The sequence below is a fragment of the Orbicella franksi genome, chromosome 1 (assembly GCF_964199315.1).
Source record: "Orbicella franksi chromosome 1, jaOrbFran1.1, whole genome shotgun sequence".
NCBI classification, from domain to species: Eukaryota; Metazoa; Cnidaria; class Anthozoa; order Scleractinia; family Merulinidae; genus Orbicella; species Orbicella franksi.
Window position 1 is genome coordinate 15,219,061 of NC_138145.1, and position 12,112 is coordinate 15,231,172.

General features: G+C 40.9%; 1 protein-coding gene across 1 annotated transcript in view; it reads right to left on the reverse strand.

Moving 5' to 3' along the window:
* The window catches only part of LOC145478200 (E3 ubiquitin-protein ligase rnf213-alpha-like), a 190,768-nt gene that overhangs the window by 132,846 nt on the left and 45,810 nt on the right, over window positions 1-12,112 (reverse strand). The window contains exons 7-11 of the mRNA XM_081456148.1: window positions 11,762-12,021; window positions 10,695-10,916; window positions 6,540-6,720; window positions 4,853-4,920; window positions 4,327-4,609 (exon numbers count right to left, since the gene is read on the reverse strand). Of these exons, the coding sequence (XP_081312274.1) occupies window positions 4,327-4,609; window positions 4,853-4,920; window positions 6,540-6,720; window positions 10,695-10,916; window positions 11,762-12,021 (1,014 nt within the window). The remainder of the gene's footprint in view (window positions 1-4,326; window positions 4,610-4,852; window positions 4,921-6,539; window positions 6,721-10,694; window positions 10,917-11,761; window positions 12,022-12,112) is intronic.

The window sequence follows — 12,112 nt, forward strand, 5'->3', positions numbered from 1 at the left end:
ATGGCTGAACTCTTACAGCAGCGCCTTTCTCCAAAGGGTCTAAGTCACGGGCGCCTCTGTTGTAATAACGAGCTTGCTGTTGCTGGCGCAGGCGAAGCTTGGTGTGGTTTGTATCTTCATCAGCTACAGACAGTTTGAGTAAACCAGCAGACATGGGTAGAAGACTTCTTGTCCTTCCATTAAGAAGGCGCTGAGCTGGGCTGATTTGAATTACCGCCGGTGGTGTATTCCTGTAGTCAAGCAGACCTAGAAACGTATCTGAACCAGCCTTCTTGCACTTCAAGATAATCTTCCTGGCTTTTTTCACAGCACTTTCTGCCTTGCCATTGGACTGACTGTGACGGCGAATGCTTTACGGTGATCAAAGTCCCACTCACTTGAGAATCTCAGGAAATCGGTAGAAGAAAACAGTGGTTCGTTGTCTGTAACTAGCTGTTCCGGTATGCCGTGCCTTGCGAAATGCGCTTTGAGCTTCCTGATTACAGACACCGACGTTGTGCTTCTGAGGTGGTCAAGTTCAAAGAAGTCACTGAAATAATCGGACGTCACCAAGTAGCTCTTTCACTCTAACTCGAAAAGGTCAGCTGCAACGTACTGCCAGGGCCGACTAGGCATTTGTTGACTCTTGAGTGTTTCCTTGGTCTGGCTTCGCTCGTACTCTCTACAGGCTTCACAGGTAGATACGTGATTCTTGATATCGCCGCTCATGCCAGGCCAATAAAGACACTCGCGCGCTCTGTTAAGGCAACCATTGACTCCCAGGTGTGAGTTGTGAATTCTCCTGAGAAGCTCGCCTCTAGCAGCTTTCGGGACTACCACTCTCTCTTGTTTGAAAATAAGCCCGTCCTGAACGGACATTTCGTCTCTCATGTTGAAATACGAAGAGACAACAGGAGGCAGGGCACTCCTGTCATCAGGCCAGCCCTGCTGAATAACGGCCTTTAAGGATTGAAGGGACCCATCCTTCTCTGTCTCACGCTGAATCTGCAACAGCCCTGCTTGAGATATCGGTAGCTGGTTAGTCACACTGATAGTTTCAAATTCTGACTCAACTTGTATACGCGATGGAGAGTGTGTCCGCCAGAAACATTCTGTTCCCACGGTCATATCGAATTTTCAGGTCATATTTCTGCAAACGGATCATCATTCCTTGCAACCTCTTTGGGGCACGATGTAACGGCTTCTTGACAATCGATTCTAAAGGCTTGTGCTCAGTGTAGACAAGAATCCTCACTGACTCAGTTTCTGTCAAGGCTCTACTGGCGTACGCTATGGGGTGCCCATTTTGCATTAGAGTCGCTCCAAGGCCACTCTGACTGCTATCACACTGGATTTCAAGAACTTCAGTGGACTTGTAGTACGCCAAAACGGGTGCAGACACAATGAGACTCTTGACGTCATGGTGCTGGGTCATCCCAGCACCATACCGCATCTTTGTGGGTAAGATCTCAGAGGGGCTTCATGACATCAGACAGATTACGGAGAAAACGACTTAGGTAGTTAACCATTCCATTAAGCCGGAGTATATCTCTCGTCCCTCTGGACGCGGCATCTCGACGATCGCCCTCACTTTCTCAGGATCTGGCTTTAGACCCTCTGTGGTAAGCACGTGTCCATGGAATGGAACTTCCTTAGCTTTCAACTCTAGCTTCCGACTGTTAAGCTTGATGCCTTTCTGCTGACATCTGCTCATAAACCGTTCTAAATTGTTGTCATGATCAGCCTCGTTTGTGCCATGGATTAGAACATCATCTGCATTTAGCACCGGGAAGACCATGTAACTCTTGAGAAGTTTCCACCATGGAGATGTTTCTGAAATATATCACTCGAAACGCTTAGACCAAAAGGTAACCGAAGCCAACGATATCGCCCATATGGCGTAACAAAGGTTGTGAGCATGCTAGATTCTTCATCCAGCTCCAGATGCCAAAAACGCTGACGCTAAATTGACTTTGGTAACCACACGTGCATCTGTCAGGTCAGGCAACAAATCATCGACAACTGGAATTTGGTAATATTCCCTCTTTAAAGCAGCATTGAGAGGTTTGGTATCGATGCACACACGCAGCTCACCAGACCTCTTAACAGCTACCACAATGTGACTGACCCACTCGGTCGGTTGGTCACCAGGAGCAATAACCTTGATACTTTTCAGCCTTTTCAATTCCTCTTTAAACTTCTCCCGAACTGACACAGGTATTTTCCGTGCTGGGAGGACAACAGGCTTAGAGTCAGGATCAACTTGGAGATGTACTTTTCCAGGGAGCGTTCCAAGACTCTTGTTGAAAACATCTGGGAACTTATCGATCAGGTCACTGTTCACATCCTCCACAACATTCACGAATTTTTCTTTGTGAGTAGTCAACAGCTTCATCTCCTCAGTCGCGTTTAAACCAAGCAAAGGTGTCAGGCTCTCATTAACAACCAGAAATCTGACCTTGACCTTTTCGTAGTTCCTGGGGTTCACGACCTTAAAGCACTGGTACCAACGGGCTTCACTTTGGCGCCATTCCACATCACTAGTGTTTGCGAACACGGAGCGAGTTCCTCGCCTTCGGTATATTTGAGCGGTAAAATGTTCGCACTTGCACCACAATCAATTTGGAATCGGACCGGTTGCTGTTTAACTAACATCTTGGCAAAAACAGCCCTCTCTTTCACAGCTTGTATCCTCACGGCATTGATCTCTTCAAGCTCTTCGCTTTCAATATTATAAACTGTTGTTCCCCTGGAACATTACTTGGCAAAATGGTTTTTCTGTTTACACTTTATGCACGTCTTAACCCACGCTGGGCCCTTCTTTTTCTCAAGTGGATGCTCATACCCGCAAAACTTACAGGAGATCTTCTTAGATTCCATGTTTAACTTTCCATCTGAAGGCCTTTCTGAATTTTTGCCTTTCCGCTTGACTTGATGAACACTGTCAACGGACTCGGAGAACGACTTCATTTGCATTGAGGTAACTTCTTCGCTGCGACACACGTCAATACATCGGTTTAAGGTGAGGTCTCTCATCCTGAGGAGCTTTTTAGTGGTTTGCTCGTTCTTGATTCCAAGTACGATACGATCGCGTATGAGACTGTCACTTAAGCAATCGCAGAAATTGCAGGTTTTAGCCAAGGTCTTCAACTCAGCGACGAAATTGTCAACCGTTTCCGTAGGAAACTTGTCCATTTTGTTGCAACAATATCTTTCATAAATCTCGTTTACCTCGCCGATGCATTACTTTTCCATCCTGCCCATACCCACACGCCGGTCGTTTGCGTTCTCCCCTTCGGAATAAGTGAAACTTTTGATCACCTTGAGACCATCGTCGCCGATCGCATGCTTAAACACAGCGAGCTGATATTCGGGGCTTTCCCGGTCCAATCGAGAAATGACAAAATAATTATTGTACTTCTCTTTCCACAACTTCCAGTTCTCAGCGATTTCTCTGTAGTCTTCAAATCCAAATACTGAGGCGGTAAAATCTGGTGAGACATTGTCGATTGCGACGTTTGAGGCTGAGCAGTTGCACCGACGCTCGAACCCGAATTTTCTTCTTCCCCTGACATCGTAGACGGTTGTTACGTTGTCGACGATGCTCAGAGTTAACCACACGCTGCCACCATGTTTTAACAGATCTTTAACAGCACGAGAAGAACATTTGAAGAAGAAACGCTTTCATGCTAAAGAGATACTAACCGTCGCGTTACATGATACAACTGACTAAGGACGCATAAATTACGACATACTTATTCATGCATTAACCCTTTCCACCGTGCGCGCCTAGCTTCTTCAATTCGGGATATCAATTCGCATACTACAGACATTACCAATGTACTATTACTTCTTTATATGCAGTGGTACTATTAATGTCTCCTTGGGTTTTGCCAAAACCCTGCAGGAGCAAAAAGAAAAGTCAACGATCAGACAATCACTCGTCATAATCCATCCGGTGCAACTTTTAATATTAAAAGCAAATAAGCAAAACAATGTTACTTCGGAGAGATCATCAATGGCGGTCTGGTTGTTTAAAAAAATTGTCCGCCCAGTATTTTGAAAAATTCCTTTTTGTACTTCATGTGTAAAAGCGATCGGTTTCTATTACTAACTTGGTACCGATTTGTAATTAATAATTTGGTATTACAAAATAACCAACGATGACAATGACGATAATATAAAATGAGGGAACTCGCAACGAACTTAACAACGTCAATTACTGAGTTTAACATTTAAAATAGGTCTAGACTGGCTTAATCTGGTTTTGAACAAATAGGCTCATTGTCAACCCACTCCACTTACAATCATTTAGTTATCACTGCTTAACTATAATATAATCTGTACCTGCAGTTCCATATTGGATTCAGGCACCCCTCTGAGCTTGCTGACGACCTTTTTCGAAATTTTACGTACGCAGTCTTCCCTCAGGTAGGCATCAGTCTTGTTTACCTTGTCATCAGTTTCACAGTCTACTGGACCACTTTGCCATTGATGAATGCTTGAGAATAGCAGTCTGATTGCGAGGCAAATCAGATCAATGTCATCTCGAAAAGAAAGATTCTCCAGGCAAACCTCGGCCAACTTCAAACTTGCAGTAACAGTAAACTCTCCGGCCTTAGTTTTGGAACTATCAGAGAAAGACCATATAATTTTCTAAATTTTCATCGTTATGTGATGTTGCACAGTGATCCAGAAGGAAGCTTTAACACAAAGCGACAAAGCTTTTTTTTTAAACTCGCTCTCCGAGTCACCGACTACTAAAGTATGTTTCTCTCTGACGTCATGGAAATTGAAAAAAGTTTTACTTAAATTGGCATCGTTGTTTCTCCAAAGTATCGTTCTTACAAGGAACTCATTTGTGTAAACTTGCCTGTTTGTTTCCTTCCCGTTGTCCAACATGTTGATCATGTCTTCGAGACGCCGTTTGAAACTACTCTTCTGCGCACAAAAAGGAAAAAATGACAACATAAAATAAAACGTACTATTTAAAAAAAACAACTAGAACTAAATCACTACAGTTTTGCGCAAAAGTAATGCAAGCGATAATCGTCGAATATCACGATAATCGCGATACATCGGCGATATTTATTAAACTATATTTTGCTTGAAACGATATATTGCACGAGATATCGCAGAGCCACTGTCGTAGCTGTCGCGGTATATCGCTTTCACCTAATGTCGATGCAGCTTAACGATATAGTGCTTGTGACCAGCGAAATATCGTTACAGCTTGGCGATATATCGTTTTAGCGTAGCACTAGATGGTTCCTGATAATCGAGATATGGTTGTTGCGTGCGGTATATCGCTTTATACAATAAGGCAAATTATCCTCGCATTTCGATTGGTTCTCAGCTATGATCTATTAGAGGACAGACGCATAGATGACGTCATTATAACAAACATTTTTTTTTAATGGCAGAAAGTTTTCAGAATTTAGGTAATATTTTACGTGACTGGGCAAAAGTAACGTACAAAAAGTCTTGTCGGGCCTGTGAAGCAGGAAAAACAAGAAAAAGTCGTTCCCTTTTTTAGAAAATGACTCAAAAAACACTCGAGATGTCTCAGTCGACAGTCTAGCGAGACTGGACCAAAGACAACATTGGTCTTGGAATTGTTTCACGGTAAGAGACCATTACTTTGTCTCGAATTTAACAACCCAATAAGCAAAATGTTTATGAGATTAATTTATTAAAATAAACATATAACTTTGCTTTCCGACGCGAATGTTCCAGTTCGTTTCAGGGCACAGCAGCAAGCAAAGTAAAGCTCACTACAGCTCACGACCAACTGTATCGCAGCTAGAAAGTGTCTCCGACACTATCTCCAATGCACTGGAGAATCACCAACAACAGAGGACACAAATTTCCACCGTCACTAACGCTTCTTTCATTCAAAATTCGCATCGAATGGCCTCCAACGTGTCGATGTTGACCGTAACCGCAAGTTTTCCGAGCGTGTTTTTCAACTCCTGCAATAAGCAAGGCAACGACCAGATTTTTGGGATCACAGGGGTGCTTTGATGACAAATATTAACTTGAATTTTCGGCATTTTCTATAAGATTTGTGGATTTCACAGTTCAATTCTGCTTTCGCTGTAAGTTTTCTGTTCAACGAGAAGTGACACTCCATTCATGTTTAACAGTGGCGTGATTTCCCCGAGCCAATCACAATTCTTTACTGCGCATACCAGCCCATGGGATTGCTTCATTCTGTATAGACAATAGATTATGTCAGATTTTTTTTTTTTCATGTTTTTTAAAGTAATAGTAGTCTGTTCATTTTTTCAAAGTTGTAGTTAGTTTGTTATTTTTAATTATATACAACAAATAGATGCCATGTTGCCGTGCGTCTGTTCAGTAATAGATCACAGAAGACGTCAAAATGCGGTACGCGTCGTTGCAACACGTCCCTTCCTAGTGCGATATCTCGCCGAGATATCGGCGATGTATCACAAGAACAAAGCGCAATACTCGACGATTATAGCTTGCGTTGTATGCATCAAAAAGGTTACACATTTTTTTGTAATCAAAGCGTAGAAATAATCACTTATAATAACCTCTTCCTTGTCCCCAAAACCACGAGGAAAGAACTCTACCAAAGCAACGCATAGATCTGAGATGTGGAACATTCCTGTTGACGGTAACCGCCAAACAGGAAAAGCATATAGACACGTTCTTTTCAACAAGCGGTCAACATCAAAGGCTGACGCCAGACGAGACCAAACTTCCGAAAAATTCCTACAAGAGAAAAGCAACAGAAATGTCACTTGTATGACCTTCAGCGTAAATAAATGGTCTGTTTAATCCGTCGTTGGCTTATCACTCTGTACATCATGCAGGCGACGTTCGCACTTTTGAAGAATTTTATCGTTTTGCTTGTCTTTATTTTTTTTCTCTGAGTCAAGTTCGCTGGATTGTTTGTTTTTTGTTTGCTTAGTTCTCTACTCCATTGGCCCGTTTAGCATTTGTTTGTTTGTACAGTTCTTTCACGCTTTTTTTCTTCCTTTTTTTTTTTTTTGTTTAATTGGTTCGTCCAGGGTTGTTTTTTTGGTTGGTTAGATGGGAGACTTAGTTATTTGGTTCGTAAAGGACTAACAAACTGTGAAAACGGAGCAGTGAGAGTTTCTTTTTCTGAGTCAAGTACTAAGATAATTTTGTCGTGCCAGACAAAAGATGTTTCTTGCTTATTCTCGACGTCTGCTGCTATGTGATAAAATAATTGTTCATACTTTAGCTGTGAGACTGTCGATTTTTGGATGCACGCGGAAGTTGTAGAGCAATCGAAAAGCAAGAGTTTCTCTCGGCTATACCTCAAGCAACTCTTACACGTCTCTCGTACTCTTCAAACTCTCGCGTGTATACCCACAACTCGATAGACACAGGTTTAGCATGTAAAAGTTCGGGGTTTTTTTAAGGAACAACAATTATAAGGGATCGATTTTCATAAACATTTTAAAAGGAAAACGTTACATGACGAATAGAGCGAATAGAGTCCGTTTGAGTGTTTAGTTTTGGTCTTTTCTTTCTAATCATCGGCATTTCCAAAATTAACTCTAAAGCTTGTCTCGGCGTTTCTTTAAGGATTTTAAAACTCTCACGGATCTTACATTATGTTCGTCCTTGAAATACTTTCCGATTGTGGAATATTTATGTTCTTCTACACATTGATGGAAGTGGCGACAGGTATAACCGATATAATTTGCACAGCATGAATCACATGTAAACTAACTTAAACTCGTATTCAACAGTCTGCTGGTTAACTAAGGAAGGTTCCGTTGAAGTCATCAGTGATCTTTCTGCTAGTTAGGACTGGCTTCAAATCATAATAATAGTAATGATAATAATGATAATAATAGTAATAATAATAATAATATTAATAATAATAATAATAATAATAACTAGTAGTAATCGTAGATTAAAGGGTGCGTTCGAGTTTTGGTAGGCTTGATATGTTAAAAAAGCAAAAATTCTAGGGACAGCATTTTATGCCTGAGCAGTTAGGTAGGCGTGAAATTGGTCTCCCTTCAGCAGGAGCAAAAACAAATGAATTGATCGCAAAGCACGTGAATACGAGAGGGTTTGTTCTCGTTTATCCATGTATTGTGTGATATTAGTTACGATCGGTCAGTAAAAGACATGAACTGCAGTCGGGAGGTAGCATTTCATCCGCAGTCCCCATTCAGTCAGCGTTTTATGCCCAGTCCGTGGGGGGTCCGCAATGTTTAGTCCGCGTTTTATACCTTAGTCTGAGTTTTATACCCAGTCCGCAGTCCGCAATCCGCAGTCCGCAGTCCGCAGTCCGCAGTCCGCAGTCCGCAGTCCGCACTCCGCACTCCGCACTCCGCACTCCGCACTCCGCACTCCGCAGTTTTATACTGACCATGTAAATCAACACCAACCATGCTTGTTCCGTCGGTATGCGAGACGACGTGCTCTTATTACCAAAACTAGGGCAATTATTTTGTTTACGAACACGACTTTAAATCGCCTTGGCTTTGGGGTAACAGCTCCAGGGTATTTTCACTTCCGAAACAATGAAACGGAGGACACGTTGGTGTACCAAAGCAACGTTGTGGGAGTTGAACTCTTTTCCTATGTAAACACTTTCGTTGGGTTTATGTTACATATTTTGTGCACAGATATCTAGGCTAGCGAAGTGAAACTCATTTCCTCCTTTGATTTACTCAGCAGAAAGTAGCGTTGGTCATCGTTGAAGAGAAGAGGGTACACAACACGCAGCCAAACTGCAGCTTTCTGTTCGTACGAAAGGTCGTACACATTTCGTGAAAACACGTCTGCAAGGTTTTTAAATGCCATTAACACTGACCTCGAACTTTAAATAGACACCTTCACTCTCCGCTACAGTCTACAAGCAACCTCGACACTCGAAAGTCCGCAATATTGCGCAGCACTCGTCATTCGGCCCTGAAGAATTTTTTTCGGGGGAGGGGGCGGGCAAATTGATGTCCCCAGATTCACAGGTCTCGAATTTTTCTGCATTACGCGATTAGAACTGCGTTCTGTCGAGCGCAATAATAATAATAATAATAATAATAATAATAATGAGACAAGAAATATAAGTGATAGAAACCGACGTTTCGGTGCATCTTGCGCCATTATCAAGGTTACATAATTAAAGCTAAAAAGTGGTTTGTAAAGAGGCTACGCTGAAGCGAATTTGCATAAGAGAGTGCCAAGCTAATTACATGAATACTTTAGCACGAAGAGAATCAGACTGTACATTCAGTGCTGGTTTAAGATCTTGAATGCAAAGCATTTCATTAACAAGGCAGTCAAATTTGTTCGTGCATTTCTTGATTACAAACCGCTTTTTATCTTTAATTATGTAACCTTGATAATGGCGCAAGATGCACCGAAACGTCAGTTTCTATCACTTATATTTCTTGTCTCGTGTATTTCCAAATCGTTTCTTGTAATAATAACAATAATAATAATAATAATGATAATAATAATAATAATAACAACAATAATAATATAGCAAATGGTTTGAACCCAGAAATATCAGTGGTTCGTGCTCTACTGCTTCCTGCGTGCTTTAAGAGCACAGTCCAGGCTTCTATATTTGTTAAAGATATGTCGCTCAAGGTTAATTTTTTTCACATTCGATAGTGATGAGGGGTCGTCGAAATGTCATGGAACGCTTTTATCATTTATTTTACTATAAGAAAGACAGTTATGACGATTCAAGAAAAACATAACAGAATACGTTAGCCACAAAGTAGAATCTCAACGAGGAACGATAGAATGTTTAATATTGTTTCTTCAACCGGGCCAAATCAACAAAATAAATTATCAACGGAACGTTTTCCAAAACATTGAAAATATTCCAAGTTAAAGTTGTGTAAAAATTTTAAGGTTTTTCCGCTCCATAGTTAAATTTGGGGCTATATACATACAATATGACAACTATTTTTTTCCAAATAAACACTTCGATTTCAATAGGCGCCGGGGTTGGAGTAAGCACAAGACTGAAGGAATTATCTTAAATCTACATTGTTCTCGTCCTAGAGCCCTTGCTTTATAACATACTAGCAAGCAACACGACAAATTCAATGACTAATTACATAGGCGTTATCTGTTAATCAAATTTCATTGTTTTGAAGAGGAAACTGGGAAGCAAAGAGAGGGATAACATATGTTTCACAGAACGGTAGCCATACAGTTTGTATTAAAGAACATGCCTAACAGGAGATAACTGGGCTTGAATAGGCCAATTTCAAGTTGCCTTTTGCCTTTGTGCCAAAACGAGTCCTCGTTCAGTTTCATGGCAATCAAGGTTTTACACGAGGACTCATTTTGAAACTGAGGCACAAGGGGCGCTTTCCGTTTAACCTAAAATTCCAAAAATTTCGAAACAGTGACAAATGGTACGGAAATTTCCAGGGAAAGTTTCCAGAAAATCCAGAAATTGTTGAATTTCCATTCAACCGGAAGTCATGAAAATTCCGGGAGGAAAATCAAATGGAATAGAAATTTCCGGTAAGAAATTTGGGCATACCTCGTGAAACTGTATTCCATCCCTGAAATTCTAGAAAATGTTCTATTTTCTTCTTTCTTCTTGGAAACTACCGTAAATGCAAAGCAGAATTTTTCATCGAATGGAAACCGCCTAACTCGGAAATAACCTATTCGAACCGCACATACGATCTGGATAAGTACTCTTTTCCTCAATACAATTATATACTTCTTACTCAGGCTGTTGGTCAAATCGTTGAAACTTTCTTATATTGAGCCTCTGTGCTCCCCACCAAGCCAGGGTTTCAGGACATCCTTGGATGTCAGGCTCCTCAAAGGGTTTTGAGTCCCCTCGTAAGAAATGCAAAAGTGGTACAGCCAAAATCCATTCAGGATTGGATGTCCAAGCGTCCTTCATCAACTGGTTACAAAGGCTTTCAATTGCACTGGCGGCGAAGCTAATCAAACATAACACTGAACTTAAAAATAATAAACAAAATTAAAATGAAGCTCACTTCTTAATGTAATCCCATTCTTTACGATAGTTCTTCATTCGCCAACTGCTGGGCGGTTCACAAACACAAACCAGCTTTTTTTGGAACCATTAGATTATAAATAAACTGCAGGCCTCGGTGCACTAAGTCACGCACTTTTTGCGCATATATACAAAATCAATCTCACTTCGATTCTCGGGGACTGTTCATTTTAAAAAAAAAAACATAGGGGGCTGGTGGGATTTAATCGGTACAACTAATTAGTACACTAATTCGTACTTTTCATATCACTCAACACCGCAATTTTATCTGATATTATTAAGTTTTGCTTTACTTTGTTGTTTTTTGGGGGATCATCTCAAAAATTTAGGATTACGAGGGGAGGGGAGAGTAAAAATTTCTAATAAAGAGAGGGGTCATTACATATTAAATAGACTATCTATCAAATTTTAAAGCAATATTTTACAATAAAGTTAAAATCAAACCCCGCAACTCATTTTGCATCTTCGTGGCTATTCTCTATCAAGTAACCACATGCTCTCTTAGAGGTCGTTTGCGGTTCTAAGGTGTTTATACATCTTCATAAAAAGTAGTAAGCAACCAGTAATAGAGCCTTGTATATAGTTGCCGCACTTAGAGAATATGTAGCGTTTAATCCAGCACTTTGATCCAACTACCAGTAATGTGTATTTTACAGCGTACTAATTGTCATGTCCCTCAACATGTGGTCGCAAAAAAGAAGTATAAATATTCATAAATTTTCCTCATCATAAATTATTTTACTGTGCAATCTCGCACATGTTACTTACTCTTTTAACTCGGTGCTAAATTCGGCCAGCACAGCTTCATAAGCAGAACACCTCTTCACGGTCGGATCAGCTTCAAGTGATAAGCAGTTCAGCAACAATTTTACCTTCTCGCTTTCCAATTCTATCGTGTACTTTTTTACCAGCAATGTGATGGCGAGCGAAGAAACTACTGCAGACACGTGCTCAATTGATCCCACCTTACATTCGGTCAATATGGCTCTGTTCTTCTTCATCTTTGGTTCCAAAACAACAGTTAACGCCTGCAAAATAATTCAAATATTTAAGTACTTAGGTACAGGTCAGTAGATGGCTGTGTTACTATACCCTCAAGGAAGTGTGAGGAAGAGATGA